The sequence below is a fragment of the Felis catus genome, chromosome E1 (assembly GCF_018350175.1).
Source record: "Felis catus isolate Fca126 chromosome E1, F.catus_Fca126_mat1.0, whole genome shotgun sequence".
NCBI classification, from domain to species: Eukaryota; Metazoa; Chordata; class Mammalia; order Carnivora; family Felidae; genus Felis; species Felis catus.
In genome coordinates, this window is record NC_058381.1 from 2939195 (window position 1) to 2959279 (window position 20085).

A 20085-nucleotide genomic window follows, 5' to 3' on the forward strand; every position below is an offset into this window, starting at 1 on the left:
TGTTATCTGTCTCTTCCAGTTTCTTTTGTTTGTTTTTTTAAAAAATGGGAGGATTGTCTTTCTCATTTTGCAGGCCTATCTCAAATGTCTGCTGGTTCCTGCCTTTATAGGGAGGCACCAAGAAGCTGATTGGAAGCTGTGTGTGTGTGTGTGTGTGTGTGTGTGTGTGTGTGTGTGTGTGTGGAGGGCGGGCATTCACTGACCACTGGCTTTCCTGCAGGACACTGGAAAACTTTTCAAAGGGGCTCCCCAGTGTTGATAGATGGCAGGATTTCTCTGGGGCTGCTCAGTTTTTTGGGAGAAGCATACCCTGGATGTTCCATCCCTGCCCTCGCTGTGTATGGAGGGAGCAGGATCTGGAATGGCTGGGGGCTCCTGTTTGTAGTCTCAAGCCTCCTGTCTGCTGCACCTGTTGTCCCCACGTCCAAAGCCTCCCTGAAAATCAGGATGCGGAGGGGTGATGTGTGCGACTCGGGTCTTCTGACAGGTGACAGAGCACCAAGAGTCCCAACATTCTGAAAACAGGCCCTCGGCCACCCCCCCCCCCCATGTTCAGCCAGGCCTTGATCGGGGGACCTGGTGACCTCCAGGACATTCGGACGCCATGCCCTGACTCCCTCTGCCCTTGTCCTTGCGTGGTCTGCCATCACCCTTCAGCCACTATGTAGCCTTGAGCGCCTTGTTGAAACCTCATGTCCACAGCTGTCTCGGGTCTCTTGGTCCTTGTAGATTTATCCACCTTTGACTTCTCTCGTTATTTAATTCAGATTTGGAAGGGAGGGAAGACAAATGTTCATGGCCAATCTCCCAGATTATCCAGAAAACTTACCACACTTTAATCCTTCAAGGACCAGCTTTTTAGGTTGTTTCTTTTTTTTTTTTTTGCTATTATAACAGTGCTCTTAGGAATGCTGTTCTATATACTTGTCATGATGAACTGACTCTCACGACAACCCTATGAGGTTGGTATTGTCTTGATTTTACATTAGGGGAAAACTAGGCTCAGAGAAATGCCTCAATGGAGTCTTTTTAAATTAATGAATCAACTCCCCCCCCCCATACAGAATGATACCTGTTTTAAAAAGTTTTTGTGTGTGTGTATAAAACAATATATATACACAAAGCGGTACCTTTTTAATCTATTCTCCCTGCATGAGTCCCAAGCACAGTGCCAGAAACAAGGCAGGCCGATGAATAATGAATGAATGATGGTGAACTACAGTTCAGTGAGGAGTGTTTTAAAAGACAAACACACAGCACAGCAGGCAAATAGACCGCTAACGGTGAACGCCTAGGCTCCTGTTTGGGGAGAATGGGTTCGGGCAGGGCCTGTGTGCCCACCGTTCCTGTGAGGACAGCCAGCCCTGTTTGAGCTGATGAAGCTCCGATCATCTGTGACCAGTGCGGCCAGGGAGCTGGCTCCTGTCACCGCAGCAGGACAGGCCCGGGCCTCCTGCCTCTGGGAAACAGCAGCGTGGGCTTGGGTGGTGGGGAGGCCATACGCCAGAGCCTGGTGTGGGGAAGACGAGACGCAGGCAGATCCCAGTCTTCTGGGACTGGGAGCCTGGGAGGCCTCCTGGTCGCACATCCGGACTCTGCAACCCTCAATTCCTTAGAGGCTCACTGGGGTTAATAAGTTCCTCTGTTGGGGGGAAGGGGGGTCCAGACTGTATGTGTGGTTGGCAAGGGGCCACATCATCCTTATTTCCTTCGGTCTCACGTGCCATGTCCGGAGCCTGGCAGGTGGGAGATATTCAATGAAGACTTGTTGAATCGAGCGACTGATTTGGCCTGACAGCCAGGAAACTTGGGACCTATCTAGCCCCAGCTCTCCATATTTGCGTGAGGCAAATGGCTTTCTCCTGGGGCCCCGTGTTCCTCATCCGTGAAACGAGGGCTCCTTCGTTCTCCGATGCCAGGCACTGTGCTGACACCAGGAGCTACGGTAAGGCACAAGAAAGATCTTTAAAACACAGTGTGTTTGTCGGTTATACCTCAATAAAGCGGGAAAACGAAACGAAACAAAACCCAAAACCCATCGCGGTCTTTGATGCACGTAACCATCGAGACACGCGCCAACACAGCTCAAACCGATTTAAACCAAAAAGGAGAATCTGAGGGCTCACGTACTGAAACCCACCTGGAAATAGCAGGAACCAGGCACTCCCGTGACATCATCGGGGAATCCGCTGTCTCCGTTTCTAGCTTTGCGGGACTCCGACTTGGCTTCATTTCCAGATGGGCGGCACCGGCAACCGCAGGCTCACATCCTTCAGGAATGTTACGGTTTGTCTTTTCAAAGGCATGTGCTTCAGAATTCCCAGAGTTCAAAAGAGCACACGGAGAAAGTCCCCCTCCCGCCCAGTCCCCCAGGCACCCGGCTTCTGCCCTCAGCACCGGTCTTCCCAGGTACCTTGGCTCCTTCCAGAGATGGTTTTCCCACGGGCCGGTCTGCGCTTTCCCACTTTTTACACAAATGGGAGCAAACGACGGGAGCCATTCCACAAAGTCCTTTTGTCACAATCCTGGAGATTGTTTCTTTCCCCGCTGCCCAGGGTTACGCTGTTAACGCGACTCGACCGGTCTCCTGTTGACGGTCATACGTTTGCGACTCCAGCAAAGCCGGAAGGGATAACCGGCACGTTCCCATCTCACCCACATGCAGGACTACCTCCCAGCAGTGAAAATCCTGGGTCAGAGAGGAGGAGCATTTGTTTTGATTGCTTTTGGGGGCGCCTGGGTGGCGCAGTCGGTTAAGCGTCCGACTTCAGCCAGGTCACGATCTCACGGTCCGCGAGTTCGAGCTCCACGTCGGGCTCTGGGCTGACGGCTCAGAGCCTGGAGCCTGTTTCCGATTCTGTGTCTCCCTCTCTCTCTGCCCCTCCCCCGTTCATGCTCTGTCTCTCTCTGTCCCCCCAAAAATAAATAAACGTTGTTTTGATTGCTTTTGATTTGCGTGGATATTGCCAAATTGCGCTCTGTGGGTGGGTTACTCCCACCCACGAGCAGGTGAGGCCTGTTTACTTCCACCCATACCCTCTCCAACTCTCAATGAGACTTTTCCGGTGTTACCAGTACAAGCCAAACACCATCTGCATTTATTTCTCTTATGGTCAATGAGCTTAGGCATCTTTTCATATATTTGAGAGTTCTTTAGATTTCCTTTCCTGTGAAATGTCCATACAATTTTACTGTGCCCTTTTCTTTTTTAATTTTTTTCTTAATTTTTTTTTAACGTTTTATTTATTTTTGAGACAGGGAGAGACAGAGCATGAACGGGGGGGGGGGGGGTAGGCGTCAGAGAGAGGGAGACACAGAATCTGAAACAGGCTCCAGCCTCTGAGCTGTCAGCACAGAGCCCGACGCGGGGCTCGAACTCAGGGACGGAGAGATCATGACCTGAGCTGAAGTCGGACGCTTAACCGACTGAGCCACCCAGGCACCCCTGTTAATGTTTATTTTTGAGAGAGACAGAGACAGAGTATGAGCAGGGAAGGGCCAGAGAGAAAGGGAGACAGAATCTGGAGCAGGCTCCAGGCTCTGAGCAAGCTGTCAGCACACGGGGCTTGAACCCACAAACTGCGAGATCATGACCTGAGCCAAAGTTGGACACTTAACCAACTGAGCCACCCAGGTGCCCCTTACTGTGCCTTTTTTTATTGGGTTGTTGGTGTATTGCTTATAGACTTGTAGATTTTTATGTATCAAAATGAGCCCTTTCTCTGCAATGTGAATTATATTTTCCTTAGATTGTCATTTATCTTTTGCTTACGGTTTTTTACCATGCATACTTTTTACATTTTTAATACATAAAATGTATCGGGGTTTTCTTTTTTTCAAAATGTTATTTAAATTCTAGTTAGTTATGGGTTTTCTTTTAGGACTTCTGTGTTTTGTTTTCATACTCAGAAATGTCCTCCTCACTCCAAACTAATTTTCTTTAATTTGATTTTTTTTTCAACGTTTTTATTTTATTTTTGGGACAGAGAGAGACAGAGCATGAACGGGTGAGGGGCAAAGAGAGAGGGAGACACAGAATCGGAAACGGGCTCCAGGCTCTGAGCCATCAGCCCAGAGCCTGTCGCGGGGCTCGAACTCACAGACCGCGAGATCGTGACCTGGCTGAAGTCGGACGCTTAACCGACTGCGCCACCCAGGCGCCCCTTAAGTTGATTTATTTTTGAGAGGGAGAGAGTACGTGCAGAGGTGGGGCAGAGAGAGAGAATCCCAAGATCTCGGGGGTTGCATTCTCATGAACCATAAGATCATGACCTGAGCCAAAATCAAGAACCAGACACTTGGGGCGCCTGGGTGGCTCAGCCGGTTAAGTGTCCAACTTCGGCTCAGGTCACGATCTCACATTTCATGAGTTCGAGCCCCATATCGACTGTGGCTCTGTGCTGACGGCTCAAGAGCCTGGAGCCTGCCTCAGATTCTGTGTCTCCCTCTGTCTCTGCCCCTAACCAGCTCACGCTCTATCTCCCTGTGTCTCTCAAAAATAAAAAGAGGGGCGCCTGGGTGGCTCAGTCGGTTGAGCGTCCGACTTCGGCTCAGGTCATGATCTCACAGTCTGTGGGTTCGAGCCCTGTGTCAGGCTCTGTGCTAACAGCTCAGAGCCTGGAGCCTGTTTCCAATCCTGTGTCTCCCTCTCTCTCTGCCCCTCCCCCAGTCTCACTCTGTCTCTCAAAAATAAATAAATATAAAAAAAAATTTTTTTTTAATAAAAAGAATCAGACACTTAGCCGACTGAGCCACCCAGGCCTCTCCCTCACTCCAATGCATACCCCCCATCTAATTATGAGAAACACCAGACAAATCCAAATGGAGGGACATTCTACACAACCACTCGCCAGGACTTTCCAAATGTGTCAAGATAGTGAAAGGAAGGAGAAAAAAAAAAAAAAGTGGTCGGAAAAGCCTGAGGATGACAACTAAATGCGATGTGAAATCCTGGATTAGAGCCTGAATTGGAAAAAGGGCATTAGGGAGAAAGCTAGTAAAATTCAAGTAAGATCTGTAGACCAGGTAATAGTTCGGCATCAGCACTAACCTTCTGGCTTCCATGATCGTGACCTGACTTTGCAAGATGCTAACATTTGGAGGACCTGGGTGAAGGGCATACGGGAAATCTGTATTATTTTGCACCTTTTCTGTAGGTCTAAAATTAGTCAAGAAAAAAGGTTTAAAATGTCAAGTTTTGTTTCAGTAAACATTTTTGAAGGTTTGATTAATTAACTTATTTAGAGAGAGAGAGAGAGAGAGTGTGTGTGCAAGCGAGCAGGAGAGCAGCGGAGAGAATCCCAAGCAGGCTCCACACCGCCAGCCCAGACCCCTAGGCAGGGCTCGATCCCACGAACCAATCTGTGAGACCACGACCTGAGCCGAAAGCAGGAGTCGGAGGCGTAACCCGCTGAGCACCCCAGGCACCCTTCCGCCTTTGCTCATTTTCAAAGTGCACAATTCAGTAGTGTTAGTACATTTATATTGTTCTACAACCAATCTCCGGAACTCCAATTTTTCATCTTGCAAAACAAACTCTCTACCGCCGAACAGCTCACCCCCTTTTGTTCAGCCCCTGGAACCCCCCCGTTCTACTTTCAGTCTCTATGTGTCTGACTACCCTTGGTACCTCGTGTAGGCAGAATCAAGCAGTATTCGTCTTGTGGGACTGGCTTATCCTGATTGACAAGCCACTGATTACACAATAAAATGAAAAACCTATTGCGGATGCTCATTGGCAAAGCCTCTGGTGTTGACTAAGAGACAGATGGTTAAAGTGCTTGTAGTACCTGTTTCTGGAGTGTGGGTGAAGGAACTGAGGCACAGAGAGGTTAAGTGACCCGTTGCCCATCACACAGCCACGAAGGAGGCCGGGTGCACTTTGAACCCGGACTGACCCCACAGCTCGTTCCCACAGTCTTTGCCCTGGACTGGGGCTCACAGAAGAGAGCCAAAGCTTGGAAAACAGCAGCATCTAGGGGCGCCTGGGTGGCGCAGTCGGTTAAGCGTCTGACTTCAGCCAGGTCACGATCTCGCGGTCTGTGAGTTCGAGCCCCGCGTCGGGCTCTGGGCTGACGGCTCGGAGCCTGGAGCCTGCTTCAGATTCTGTGTCTCTCTCTCTCTGCCCCTCCCCCGTTCATGCTCTGTCTCTCTCTGTCCCAAAAATAAATAAACGTTGAAAAAAAAAAAAAAAAAAACAGCAGCATCTACATGGTGTCTGAAGACAAGAGGCAGCTACAGGTATCCAAGGAGCAAAGATCAGCAACACATAAGGGCAACTGGGGGAAGTGACCCAGCGGCATCTCCCCAGTGACTGACCAGTTGTAGGCACACAATCAATATTAGATGAGCCTGAGGGGCACCTCGGCGGTGGGGGGGGAGGGGGAGGGGCTCAGTCCGTTAAGCGTCCAACTTCAGCTCAGGTCACGATCTCACAGTCTGTGAGTTCGAGCCCCACGGCGGGCTCTGGGCTGACCGCTCAGAGCCTGGAACCTGCTTCCGATTCTGCCTCCCTCTCTCTCTGCCCCTCCCCTGCTCGCACTGTCTCTCTCTCAAAAATAAATTAAAAAAAAAAAAAAATTAGATGAGCCTGAGAGGAAGCAGCCAGAATAGTGGAGGTAAACCAAGGGAACTATTTTTCAGAGGCCAAGAAAGAAAACCTTTCAAAAGAGTAGTGGTCAACATATTATGTGGCGAAAAGAGGCCAGGCCGAAGGCTGAGGAGTGCCCTCTGGATTTAGAAACAAGGATCCGCGATGGGCAGTTTCTTGGGATGAGAGGGGCGGGAATCGCTGATAAATATTTAACAGCCAACTCTCCAAAAGCAGTCCGTATTTATATATGTACATAAGTTTATTATCAATCTTACTGACCCAAAGGATGTGTAACAGAATTTACAAATAATAATGAAATATACAATATTCTTTACTGTAAATTCCACTCTTGTATCCATGACTTCCTAAGTGGAATTATACCCTACCAGTGTAATTCCAAAATGAATGTTGGTTGATATTTGTATTTACATTTTGGAATGACACAAAATGAAGCAGTGAAGATATGTTGTACTTTCACTGGTTCCTCAGGGACTGGACTGACTTCTTCACTGAATCTGTTAACAGTTTTCAAATTCTGGGAGAATATTTCCTCTATTTTCAGTGCTATTTGCAATGTAACAGTTACAGACATGGCAGTTTTATGTGTAACCTGCATTATTAACATTGCCTCCGTCATCTTTTTTTAAATTTTTTAAAAAATTTAACGTTTATTTATTTTTGAGAGACAGAGCAGGAACGGGGGAGGAGTAGAGAGAGGGGGAGACACAGAATCCAAAGCAGGCTCCGAGCTCGGAGCTGTCAGCACAGAGCCCAAAGCGGGTCTCCAACCCACGAAGCGAGAGATCATGACCTGAGCTGAAGTTCGACGCTTAACCAACTGAGCCACCCAGGCGCCCCCAACATTTTCTTAAATCTAGGTAATCAACAAAGCCCCATATGCTGCAGTTGCCAATCTCTGTGGAGTAAATACTCCTTCCGGAGCCAGTTTCAAAATACCAACTTGATGTCTCCACATGAGCTGGGAAGAGATACACAGTAGGAGCACATCATTATATAGCACTCCCACAATACAGATACAGTAAATGTAAATAACCTCAAGAGCACATAATAGTAACATGTAGAAAATAATCAGGAACCTGAAACTAGTGTAACATTGTGTGTAAACCACACTGAAAAAAGATGAATAAAATAAACTCCTACAAAGTAAAAAAAGAGAGAGAGAGAGAGAGAGAGAGAGAGAGAAGAAAAAAACATAATCAGGAAGTAATGAGTTTTGAGTATTTATGACCTCTGTTTTTAAATACAATTTAACTGTTTGTATCATTTCTGATAAGAGCTGTTTCACAACTCGCCCACAACGTTTCTGAAACACAAAAGGTCGGCTTTCACAAATCGTGAAGCACACAGACCGCAGTGGGATGTGACTTTCCCCAGCCACACTCCAGGACCTCAACTCCAACTGCTCCTATACGAGCAATACTCCTGCTCCGTAGCCTCTGTAATTCTCCTTTAGGGCTCTTACCACAATTTGCTCTGCAAGTACTCCGCGAAGAGGGGAACTTGTTTCTGGTCGGTCTCCATGCGCCACGATGGCTCCATCGTGAGGCTGAGCACGGACCATATTCACACTCTTCCCTCAGTCAGTACTTCCTACAGAGCTTTGCATATAGGAAATGCTCAAGAAGTATTTATTGAAGGAGTGCTCGGGATGAAGGGCTGCCAGAAGGGACGATCCTCCAGAAGGGAAAAGCGGGGGGGGGGGGGGGGGGGGGCATCACCTGAGGGGCCTCACCAGAAAGCATCTCCTTGGATGCCTTCTGCTTATTTCGAATGGCCAGGGCTCCCCCATTTGGGACTGAAAAAATGCACAGAGGACCTTCCCAACATACACTGAACCTTCCCTAGTAAACACGACCCTTGATCTGAAACAAGGTGGCACCTCAGACTCTGGCAGTGTTTGTCCAATGCCTAATAGCGTGTTCAAATAATCTCCTTTTGGACGTGTTCTTGCCATGTGCTGGCAGGCAGAGGTGGGGGGTACTCATCAGACCACCGAGGAACAGCGGAAGCTACGCCCAGGTGGCCCTTCTGGCCTCGGTCTGATAATAAACCACTGGCGACACCAAGTTTGATGAAATATTAACAGCGACTTCACGGAAACCTGGAAACCAACCAGTTCTTCCCTTGTAACAATTAACTAACCTCGTGGAACACTAATCGGCTCCTCCCTTAAGGAGCCGCCCCACTAAGATTGTGTCGTTCAAAAACACCCCAAGACCAGTCATCGGATGATGGAAGTTTCCGGAAAACCGTCAACCCATAGAAGGAGAATACGAATCCCAAAATACGAGCTACTGTCAGTAAGATTTCAAACAGTCACCATCCCTCCCCAGCCGCAATACGCAGCATGACCTTGGTGGTTGCACCACTATCACACCCAAAGAACAAAAATCTATCACTTCCCATAAAAACAAAGGTGAGGATCGTCAGGCAGAATCAGATAGGAGCAATCAGGGTGTTGCAAGTCCTGATTACGCAGAGACGTTAATCACGAGTCATGCGATCTCCAATCATCATGTTCCAATCTGCCCTCCCGAAGGAGGAACAGGTAAGGATTATCCTACCTGACGATAAACGGAAATACACGTGCGTTCCTTACTCAGGGAAAAAGGTCCCGCTTGCAGCTAGGGTGAGTAGTTAATGGGCTAGCCCGAGCAACCCGATGTTATTCAGGGTCTTCCGTTACCGTTGCTCGTTTATTTGCAGAATTAAACAATATTTCTTTCCCGATTTGACTGCCAAAAAGAGACAACCTAATTCCTCCCAGAATGCTCCACTCACGAGCTTGGCCCCAAAATCGCGGGGACTTTATTTACATATCTCCGCCCACCGGCCCCCTTCCGTCAGACGTCTACCGTAATAACCAAACTAAAAGCCACACGTATTATCGTACAGTCTGCAAGGCTGGAAAACAGCCTTCCGTTTCTCTAGCAGTTTGGCCGCCCCAATTCTCCCCTAGAATTGTCGTAAGTCTTGATCTTACTCTAAGATATATTTTATTACAAGCACTAAAGAAAACGCTGATAATCCCAGACTCGAGTGATAATTACCCTAACACTGACATCCTCCATCAAATGCAATTTGAGGGCTGAAGACTGCCTTCCTCGGTCCAGGAATGGTGAGTGGTCCCGTGTTCCTCGAACCGTCATCCCTATGTTCCCGTCACGAAGGTCTCAGAAAGGTTTCTTTTTCAGTCCAAAGACGCTGATGAACAATGCCATTTCAGTGACAGCTGGGAGGGCACTGTGGACAGTAGAGCAGTGGGTGGTTGGTTCAAGGCCCCTTCCAATAAAAATCCCCAAATCCCCAAACTGGGAGACTCCACCCCCAAAGTGTAGGAGAAGGTGAATTCAAAAGACTGCAGGATGTTGAGTGGATCTGGTATCTCATACATGAAGTAAAGGACTGAGTGGGGGAAACCTTCAGATTGAGTAAACCTTCCTCCCCTACTCCCAAACATTGGTGGTACCGTACCTGCAGAAGACGAAAATGTACCAGTACGTGGTACACTCCCAACGCTCGAATATGAAAAAGGACAGGGCCACAGATGCACTACAATGAGCCCCAATGGCTTGGGAATGCACCAGAGTCAAGGAAAGCCTTTGGTTCAGTAGTTAGCGATGAGCCAGAAAAGGCCATTGGTGGGGCAGGCATCTGCTCTCAGGTTCACCTCTTGCTCCCTTACCACATTCCCAAGGCCACACTTCTGCGCTTTTGGCAGCCCTGACTTCTGAATTTTAGGACAGCCATGTGAGTAGAGACCAGAACTGAGCCTGCACAGCTGGGACCCCAGGCTACCCAACCCCATATCTAGGGGGCCAGCCTGGCCCCTTCAGGTAGAAGCAAGTTCCCCATTGCACGCCGTGAAGGTGCCTGGGCAGCTCGGTAGGTTAAACTTGCAGTTTTTTATTTCTGCTCAGGTCATGATCTCACTGTTCTTGAGATCGAGCCCCGCATCGGGCTCCACTCTGGCAGTGCGGAGCCTGCTTGGGATTCTCTCTCTCCCTCTCTTGCACTCTCTCAAATAAATACATTTTAAAAAAAGAAAAGAATGTTCGCAATGACTTAATTCACTCTGCTGGAATCACTGTCCAGCGCCCTGGCCCTCTCAGTCTACAATTCAAGGGTCAAGAAGCTTCCCTGATCTCCATCTTCCTTATTTCTCCGTCTCTTCTGAGTTTCCATGGAGCGTCATATCTTCACACACTCCTGTAGCACAATGCTTATCACACTGAATTACAGATGTCCTGTCCGCATACCTGCCTCTTCCGCAAGTTAGAAAACAGAGTTTTACTCCCAGATGGGATCTCCAGCGCCTGGTGCACAGCGGGAACTTAACAGAGGATCGAAGGGCGTCTTAAACTTTCCACGTTGCCTAAGAAGATCTATCAGCCGGAGGTGCTGTTTGCCCGCTAGAGCACCCACTATTGTGCCAGAAAGGCCTGGTTAGGTGGCTGAAAGGGAGTCCAGATGGAAATGGGCCGTGTGGAAAAGGCGCGCAGGCAAAAAGGATACAGATGAGGCTCTGGGTGCTGTTGAACATGGAAACCCCTGAGAAGAAACCGGCCAGCTCCACTGCAAAGAGGCCCAGAGTGACGGACAGCGCTGCCACGAGCCTGCAGACACGAAGGGGGTTGGCTCAGGCCTCGGGGACTTCTTCAAAGACCCTTCCACCCCCACCAGTGCTGAATTCTGACCACCCTGCCCCCAGTGCTCACTGAATGTCCTGCTTCTCGTACTCCTCGGGGGTGAACGTGAGAGGCAGGCAGGCGTGGATGTTGCTGTCCTGGGGAGCGGGGCGGAGAGGAAGAAAATGAAAGAAGGGAGCGCAGCGGGGCAGCCCTGGGGCCCGAGGGGGGATGGGAAGACACGCCCGCGTAAGGCCCTGGGGAAGGGGCGTAGTGGGGCTGGGACCACCCCAAGGTGGGAACGGGGTGGGAACTGGAGGAGGGTGGTCGTGGGTCTTACCCGCGACCAGAACAAGGTGATGACGACCACCAGATGCGCCAGGAGCGTCAGGAAGCGAGAGGGCACGAGCCCCGAGATCCGGCCCATGGCCCCCCTGGGGCAGGAGTACCGACTGGAGCAGAGGCCGTGGTCTGTGGGGCTCAGGAATGACCACGCCTGAAGTCTCCTCAAGTCTCGCAGGCTAGCACGTAAAAATTCGACGGGCGCCTCCTTCCCGCTCGCGCTGGCGCCGCCCGGTTGCCTTAGCAACCGCGTAAGCCGGCGCTGCGGCGGGATCTCGGAAAATCTCGCGAGGGCTGTAAAGTCTCGAGCGGCAGCCACCGCCGCAGAAAACGCGAGGCGGAGCTCTGCCGCCGGGGGTGCCGTGCGGTTCCGAGTTCCCCGACTAGGTCTCTGCCGCGAGCCCGGCAGGTCCCTCCGACCTAGGTGCTCGCTGCAGCCCGCTGTCCCCGTCAGGCCTAAGGCAGGGTCTCTTTCTCCCTCCTCTGCATCCCTTTAGCCCCCGCTGCCTTGGGCACGTGGGAAAGAAACGTGCAGACGCGGATGTCCCCGCGTTGTCCCGCCGTCACTTATTAGATGGCCGCCGAGCCCCTGGTTGTCCGGATCGGAACCTTCCCTGATGCTCTTCTTCTCCCCTCCCCGCCCAGCCCCAGTTTAGTGAGAGCATCGCAGAGAGCGGAAAGTGGCCCGTTCTCTTTACGTGGACGAGGGGCGCTTTTGGGGAAGGGCATGGAAGCGAGGAGCGGACGGATTTTCTGATCTCTTTGAGATATGGGCACCGGCCTTTGCCCAGCTACATTCCCAGGTACCTCTTGCTATCACCGACCTCACTGACCTTGGGCCCTCAACTGGGATCCTTGCAGAACAGAAAGTTCTAGCCCGCTCGCTGCTCACCCTCAGGTCACAGCATCCCCGGGACCTCCCCCTGGGCCGATGGCCAGATCATCTCTCTCCCTACTCTCCATCTGAGTGTTTTTAGGCCGGTCTAAGCTAAACACCCAAGCCCAAGGGACATTTCTGTTTTCTTCATTCATTCGACAAATATTCATTGACCAGCTAGCATGTGCTGGGCTCTTGTTCTGGACAAACAAGACCCAAGTCTCTACCTTCCTGGAGTTTCTATTCTAATCAGAGAGATCCAGAGGGACAGCAAACAAGCCCCCCACGGTAATCCAATACTGTAAATAACATTTTTAAAAAGGAAACTCTAGAATAATAGAGCAAGCACAAACCCTTTGAAAAAAAAGTCCTTTATCCTTAAACTTTGTTTTAGGAAATGTGCTCAAAATTGAGAGGAAACACATCTATTTGAGGACCCCACTAAAATAAATAGATTTCCTTTTTCTAAGCCAATAGGTAAAATCAGAACTCAAAGAGATAGTGAAAAGGTGTTTCTTCCAAGTCACGAAAGACAAAGACTGAAGAGCTCTTCCAGATTTAGGGAGACTAAAGAGATGTGACACATTTGACATGAGAAATAAAATGTGTGATCCTAATGGATCTTGGACCGGAAAACAAAAAACAACCATTTTCTTTTATTGTGAAGGACATTAGTGGAACCATTGGCAAATTTGAATAAGGCTTCCAGTTTAGATATCAGTATTATCGGTGTTAATTTCCTGGTTTTTGATAAATTCTACTGCCTTTGTGGAAGAGAATGCCCTGGTTAGCAAATACATGCAGTTTTAGTGGTAAAGGAGAATTATGTCTGCAATTTACCGTCAAATGATTAAAAAAAATATATACGTGTGTCTGTAGAGATAGAGAGGTAATGATAAAGCCTGGTCTTGAAGGCACATGAGAATTCTCTTATATATGTATTTTTTTAATCTTTTATTTTATTTTTTTTTTAAGTAACCTCTACACCTAACCTGGGGCTTGAATTCACAGCTCCGAGATCAAGAGTCACATGCTCTACCGACTAAGCCAGCCATCCACCCCTGTCTGTATTATTTTCGCAACTTTTCAGTAAATCAAATTATTTTAAAATAAAAAGTTTTAAATGATAACCCTTTCTAAGTTTTCCTTCTGGGTCTTATATAGTATTATTATTGAGACATTAAATTGCTTTATAAAAAGAAGAAATATTTTTCAGATTGATGTTCCTAAATGTTCACTTCCTATATATTGAAACTATGTAATGACATTTTCATACAAAACCACTTCTTTCGAGGGTAGTACAGCCTTATCCTCCTAATGGAGACAATGTGGTCACCAAAACTCATAAAACAATAAAATGCCATCATTTAGATTTTTCAGAGGAATTATCTGTATAAAGACTGAGATTCAGCAAAGTCTCTTGATTTTTTTTTACTCCAAAAATATTGGCTGATGATCGAATATGACCCACATTGGTTTCTCAGCTCTCGGATGTGTAGGGGAGACTCTCTCCTGAATCATTGCACCATTTCAAAATTCTGAAAATATTTTCAAACCTCCGCCACCTCAGGAGGGACAGGCAAAATACAGTGACCCCATCTGCTTCTCTCCTTTGAGGTGACACTCGTTAGGAGACCCTCAAAACAAGTACAACAAAGACATGTAAAGTATAATGAGGCGGGCTCTGTGCGCGTAATTACAGCGTAGCAAGCCTGGAAACCTTCTGAACACACGGACAAGACGCAAAGCACTGAAGGGCTCCTTCCGGTGCCTGCAGATCACATGACCTTTCTCCTGGGATGAGGAAGCCCAGGCCTTCAGAGCCAAACTCCCCCAGTGACAGTTGATCAAGTCTGACCGTTCGCAGAAGAAGGTAGCACTGTCATCCAATGAAAGGAAGCAAAACCCAACACATGCCTTTGCAAGATTTTCCAAGTTCCCGGAGCAAATAGAATGAAGAGAAGGAGTCAGCCGGGAAAGATCTGGGGAAAGAACTTTCCAGGCAGAGGCAAGTGCAAAGGTCCTTAGGTGGGAACAAGGCCAGTGTGTTCGCGGGACACAAAGGAAGCTAGTGTGTCTGAAGCCTAGTATTGGAAGGGGAAGAAGAGATCAGGGGGATGGGGGATGGGTGGACAAGACATGTGGCCTTGCAGCCATGGGGATGGACCTGGTCAGGTTAGCATTCTAGAAGATGACTTTGGTTGCAATATGGAGAATCGATTTTAAGCTGTTAAGTAGAAGGCTTGTGAAGAGTCGGTATAGTTATCCAGGACGGATGGAATGATATTGGACCAGAGTGGGATAAGAAAGTGGAGCAAAGTGTAAGGAATCAAGAGAGCATTAAAAAATAAGGTCTAAACATGAGACTATGGGTAGGTGAGAAAAAAGGAAGGGGTCAAGCATGTCTCTTAGAGTTTGGGTTCCTGCAGATGGAAGTTTGGGGCATTCTGTTTATTATAGGCTTCCTGCCTAGGGGAACCTACTAGATAGTAAGAACTGGTAGTCACGTTTCACATTAAGAATTAATAAACAGTGAGCAGGCGTTTAGGTCTGTCCTGTCACTTTTCCATGACCTTGGTTCCCAGAAGCTTACTCTGCAGAGGTCACACAAAAGTGAGTTTTAGAACCACCGTGTGGCCGTAGGAGGTACTGCTGATGACACAGCGTGCCCTTCACTGGTGGCGGTCCACTGGCTCCAGGGCTGGAACCCACACATCCTAACATTTGATTTGATCTGGTCAGAAAAGAGCTTGGGGGCCGGTGGGGGGGCGGTGGTGGTTATCATGGAAAGACCCAAACGTATGTACAAATAAAATAGTATGACGAACCCCGTTTGAAGCCTACCATTCTGCTTCAAAAATACCACCACGTGGCCAAACTTGTTTCAGCTGGACTTCTCTCTCCCTCTCAGCCCCACTAGGTTATTTCGAAGCAAATCCCAGACATCACCGAATAGCTGACATTGCCCAATATCCACTGGCAATATCCATGTATAGATGATGAAGTCCACACACTGCACTTGGTTAATGTGTCTCTTTCGTCTTTTTTTTTTTTTTTTTTTTTTAATCTTAGATTCTACCTCCTCCCTCCCCACTCCTCCTTGTTTCCTTTTCTTGCAATTTCTCTGCCGAAGGCACTGGGCCATGTGTGGGCAGTGTTCTGGTCTTCTCATTTAGCATGTTCCTCTGTGTCCTGCGTTTCCTGTAAACTGGTCGTTAGATCGAGCATACCCGCCAAGAGTGACCAATTCATTGCTTTTAGGATCATCGCGAACGGACAGATTTAACACCTATTGTGGCTTTTGTGAGGCAGCAGCTACTCGGCTTCGCTCAATTGTTTTGAGGAAGGAAATAAAAGTCCAGTGTTGCCAGATTCCTGGGGGTTTTGTTGTTGTTTTAAGAGAGGCCAGAAATCCAGTTTCTTACTCCAGTTATAAATGTGAGTATCCAACTTAAAAGTGAAAAAAAAAAATGAGAAGGGGGAAAAAAATGACAAGAGTACACAAGCCTCAAGCCACCAGCTTTCAGCCTCTGGATCAGTGCTGTCCAGCAGAACTTTCTATGATAATGGAAATATTTCGTATTGTCTCTGTCCAACGTGGTAGCCGGCTACTGAACACTTGGCTAGTGGGGCTACGGAACTGAATTTTTAAATTTCTACTTAATTTCTTTTTTTAAATGTTTGTTTGTTTATTTATTTATTTATTTATTTTGAGAGAGAGAGAGAGAGCGAGAGCGAGAGAGCATGCTCTAGCATGAGCAGGGGAGGGGCAGAGAGAGGGAGAGAGAGAATCCCAAGCAGGTTCCCTGCAGTCAGCATGGAGCCCAACTCCGGGCTTGAACCCACGAACCATGAGATCATGACCTGAGCTGAAATCAAGAGTCAGATGCTTAAGCGACTGAGCCACCCAGGTGTCCCTCAACTTAATTTGAACGGCCCCATATTGAACAGCCACTCTGGTGGCTACCATATTGAACAAGGCAGATCCGGACAGAATCATCTGTTGATTTCTACAATTTGGAAACTGGTGGGATACATGGAGACTTAAATGTCAGAGAGTACTCTGGATGGTGACTCTGGACTGATAATACCTCACACCTGCTGCAGGACCTTTCTGAACCTAGAGATCAAGTCCACGTTCCCCAGGACCATATTCACTGACCCTACTTCCCTTTCTAGCAAAAATTTCCACTTCACCCCATGTCCTTCAGCTACTCAGACACGTCTCCTTCCTCTACAAAGCAGGCTCTCCCCTACTCTGGTGCTTCTACCAAAGCGATTCCTCATTAATTTCACAAATGCTTATTGAATACACACTCTACTCCAGGAATTGTATGGGGTGCCAGGAATACATACTTCCTTCTCTTGAGTAACTTAGGATGTGGTGAAGGAAACAATTACAAATAGTGTTTTAGGGCACCTGGGTGGCTCAGTTGGTCAGGCGTCCAACTCGATTTTGGCTCAGGCCATGATCCCCGGCTAAAGCCCTGCATCGGGCTCCATGCTGAGTGTGGAGCCTGCGTGGGATTCTCTCTCTCCTTCTCTCTCTGCTCCTCCCCTGATCTCACACACACACACACACACACACACACACACACACACTCACACTTCCTCTCTCTCTCAAAATAAATAAACATTTTTTTAAAGTAGTGTTTTAAGTTATCTTGGAGGAGACACATCAAAGGCCTCTTCCTCCAGATTGGAGTGGGGGAGTAGGGAGGAGGGAGCTTCTGAATTGAGTGTTGGCGGGGGGTGGGGGGGTATGTAAGGGTCAACTAGGTAAAGAAGGATCAGCAGAGAGAGTTGGGACCGAAGTGCATGTAAGCATCTGTAAATGAGTCAGCATGGTTGTCACATGGGAGGTGAGGAGGCAGTGGCTGAGGAATCACGCAAGGACCAGACATTAATAATAGCAGTCGTAGTAACTGAGCGATCATGACCAGTCAGGCCCTGAGCACTTTATCTTAGCAAATGAACTAATAGTGATCCATTACAATCTTTACTATTCTCCATATGGAGACATTGAGGCTCAAGGAGGTTCAATAACCAGCCCAAATTACACAACTAGGAAGTGGCAAAGCCTATACGTGAAACACTGGCAACATCCTCCCAGGGCCCTCTTAAGAAGTGTGCAGCCTTGGGGGCCCAGCCCGTTAGTTAGGACTTAATCTCAAAGGTGCTGGGGCACTGACTGTAAGCCACAGTGTGATGGGATCAAGTTTGCATTTTAGAAATGCAAATCAAGTTTTGCAAAAACTCTTTGGCTATTCTGGAGGCAGAGACATCAGAAAGGAGTCTGTTACAATAATCTGGCAAAAGAGGAAGGGGGGGGGCAGTGGAAGTGGAAGAGTGAGGGCTGGCAGGAGAGTTCCGGAGGAAAAGGAATGGACAGGACTTGGTGACTGGAAATGAGAAGGAGGGAGAGGGAAGAGACGGGATAAGACACTGGCGGTGAGCCCTGAAGGACTGGGAAGGAGGGATGACAGGGTCCAGTGAAGGTGCCCGGCAGGGGCTGGCCGTCTGAACCCAGAGGTGGGAGCAGTCTCCAGGAGCCCTCAGCACACAGATGGCTGACTTTAGAGAAAGCGTGTAGTGTGAGGAGAGGAGACAGAACTCGGAATTAAAAGGACAGAAAAAGAGACTGGGGGTGGGGATGGGGAAAGGCAGGAGAGGAATGTCATGACAACCAAAGGAGAAGAAGGCTCTTAAAAGAAGATGTTGCCTTGAGTCAAAGCCAGGCCCTAGAAACGTCCATGGGCTTTGACATCACTGTGGTCCCTGTGACTTTCAGAAGAGCCACTGTGCCCAATGTGCAGACATTTGACTTGGAGAGAGTGAGACACAGCATGACCTCTTTCGCCATGTCGGCCTGTTGAACCCCTCTCCTCTGTCAAGAGGCAAACGGGGGGGGGGGGGGGCTCTGCTAGCTTCCGGTACCCCTCTCTAGAAGTTCCCAGCTCTTTCTCACCTGGAGAGCTCTAAAACATACTGATGTTTATGGTGATGGAAATCAGGACAGTGGTTGCCCCTGGGAAGGGACCGGGGAAGAACTTTCTGGGGGTGGAGGAAATGTCCTACATCCTACATCTTAAATGGTTTGTGGGTTGAATTTACTAAAACTGATCAGAACACACACTTCTGATCTGCGTGTTTCACTGCATGTAAATTATTCCCCAACACTGTAACAAGTGACACAATTACGGAAGCTGGGGCTCTGCTCTGGACTTTTAAATCAGACCTCCGAGCCTGGGGCTGGGGCCGCGCCGGAAGGCCCCGCAGACGACGGTAAGGTGCACCCAGGAAGAGACGCAGGCTTGCAGGAGTTCGTCTCACCCACCAGGTGCCGGGGCTCCGGCAGCGCTCCCTCACGCTCCGCCAGGCGTCCGGCTTTCTACGGGATTCTTCGCACGTCCGTCTCCGCTGGGCTGTGGGCGGGCGGGGGAAGAGGGGGGGGGGGTCCCCGGTGACAGCTCGCGGCCACCTGCTCGTCCGCAGGACGACCGCTGCCCTGCCGGGCGCGCCGGGTCCCCGCAGGTCGCACGAAGCTGGCGCCGGGACGGCGCAGGCATCAACGCCACCGGAGTTTAGAAGCTCTGGGCAGGAGGGGGGGGGGGGGGGGAGGTCCCCGCTCTCAGTCCCCAATCGCCGGGTCCCCGGCCAGCCGCCAAGTGGCCATGGGGAGACCTGTCCACCTGCTTGGCCGGCCGACCTCGTGGCGCAACGGTAGCGCGTCTGACTCCAGATCAGAAGGTTGCGTGTTCAAATCACGTCGGGGTCAGCTCCTTTTCGCCGAGGCTTCCATCACTTTTATTTATTCGCCTCCCCGTCGTGACTCACTACCCCGGAGCCCCAGCGCCCAGGCTGAAGCGGCACCTCGTGGGGGCCGGGAGAGGAGGGCTCCTGGCGCCCAGTCCCGAGCCGCCCCGTCGGGGGAGCCCAGATCTCGCGGGCTCGTGGGCGCAGATCCGGGGACCCAGAGCCTGGGCGCGTGGCCGGGCTCCGGCGGACGGGCGCGCGCGGCGGGGCCCTCGGTTCGGCGCGCGGGAGAGAAGGTCGTTCGGCTGGCGGTCGCCCTGTGAGTCGTGCTCGCGGGGCTGCGCCGGTTCCCCGGGCGCGCGCTCCCTCGGCCACGTGGGTGGGCCCCGCGCGCGGGAGGACGAGTTCAGGCCCCAGAGAGAAGAGCGGAAGCCGCTACTTCGCAGACGAGGTGGCCGAGTGGTTAAGGCGATGGACTGCTAATCCATTGTGCTCTGCACGCGTGGGTTCGAATCCCATCCTCGTCGGCGTGCGGCTGTCGCAGCCAGGGTTCAGTTTTGTAACCTCAAGAATTTCTCTTGTTACCTCCTACCCGCCCCGACTCAATTTCCACGTCACCCCTGCGGCTTGTTCGTTTGTCCTCAGCCTTGGTTTTCGTCCCTTCTACTCCGTTTAACAGAACAGCCAGAGGTTGGTGCCAAGGGGCGTCTAGGCACCTGCCACGAACCTGTCGCGCACCTGCCGTGGAGCTGACCTGGCCAAGGAAAGAAGGTGCCAGGTACCGGGCGGTGGGCGCCGTGGCTTAGTTGGTTAAAGCGCCTGTCTAGTAAACAGGAGATCCTGGGTTCGAATCCCAGCGGTGCCTCCAT

General features: G+C 49.8%; 1 protein-coding gene, 1 long non-coding RNA gene and 4 other non-coding genes across 13 annotated transcripts; 4 read left to right on the forward strand and 2 right to left on the reverse strand.

Moving 5' to 3' along the window:
• Window positions 1-1115: 1115 nt before the first annotated feature.
• Window positions 1116-11719, reverse strand: TMEM107 (transmembrane protein 107). 7 transcript variants are annotated; one of them, XR_441801.4, is made up of 8 exons: window positions 11582-11719; window positions 11332-11399; window positions 11129-11229; window positions 10088-10184; window positions 9664-9856; window positions 2414-2587; window positions 2141-2270; window positions 1116-1940 (listed from the first exon to the last, which is right to left on the reverse strand). XR_441801.4 is itself a non-coding variant. In XM_003996193.5 (5 exons), exons 1-5 carry the CDS (start codon window positions 11666-11668, stop codon window positions 9787-9789), a joined length of 423 nt encoding a protein of 140 aa, XP_003996242.1. In that variant the 5' UTR covers window positions 11669-11719; the 3' UTR covers window positions 7821-9786. The 7 variants fall into 7 exon arrangements, 1 of the variants encoding a protein (XP_003996242.1); XR_002148795.2 differs by having other exon boundaries at window positions 1116-1736; window positions 2141-2587; XR_002148793.2 differs by having other exon boundaries at window positions 2141-2587.
• LOC111557893 lies at window positions 9049-9184 on the reverse strand. The gene has a single exon (XR_002738304.1). It is a non-coding gene; the product is annotated as a U8 small nucleolar RNA (small nucleolar RNA).
• A 238-nt stretch (window positions 11720-11957) lies between the features above and the next one.
• LOC109494169 lies at window positions 11958-13590 on the forward strand. Of its 2 annotated transcripts, none has more exons than XR_006589286.1 (2): window positions 11958-12748; window positions 13436-13590. It is a non-coding gene; the product is annotated as an uncharacterized LOC109494169 (long non-coding RNA). The 2 variants fall into 2 exon arrangements; XR_002148797.2 differs by having other exon boundaries at window positions 11958-12386.
• Window positions 13591-19166: 5576 nt separating this feature from the next.
• On the forward strand, window positions 19167-19238 carry TRNAW-CCA. Its single transcript has one exon. It is a non-coding gene; the product is annotated as a tRNA-Trp (tRNA).
• A 423-nt stretch (window positions 19239-19661) lies between these two features.
• Window positions 19662-19743, forward strand: TRNAS-GCU. The gene has a single exon. It is a non-coding gene; the product is annotated as a tRNA-Ser (tRNA).
• Window positions 19744-20007: 264 nt separating this feature from the next.
• Window positions 20008-20081, forward strand: TRNAT-AGU. Its single transcript has one exon. It is a non-coding gene; the product is annotated as a tRNA-Thr (tRNA).
• The last annotated feature ends 4 nt before the right edge of the window (window positions 20082-20085 follow it).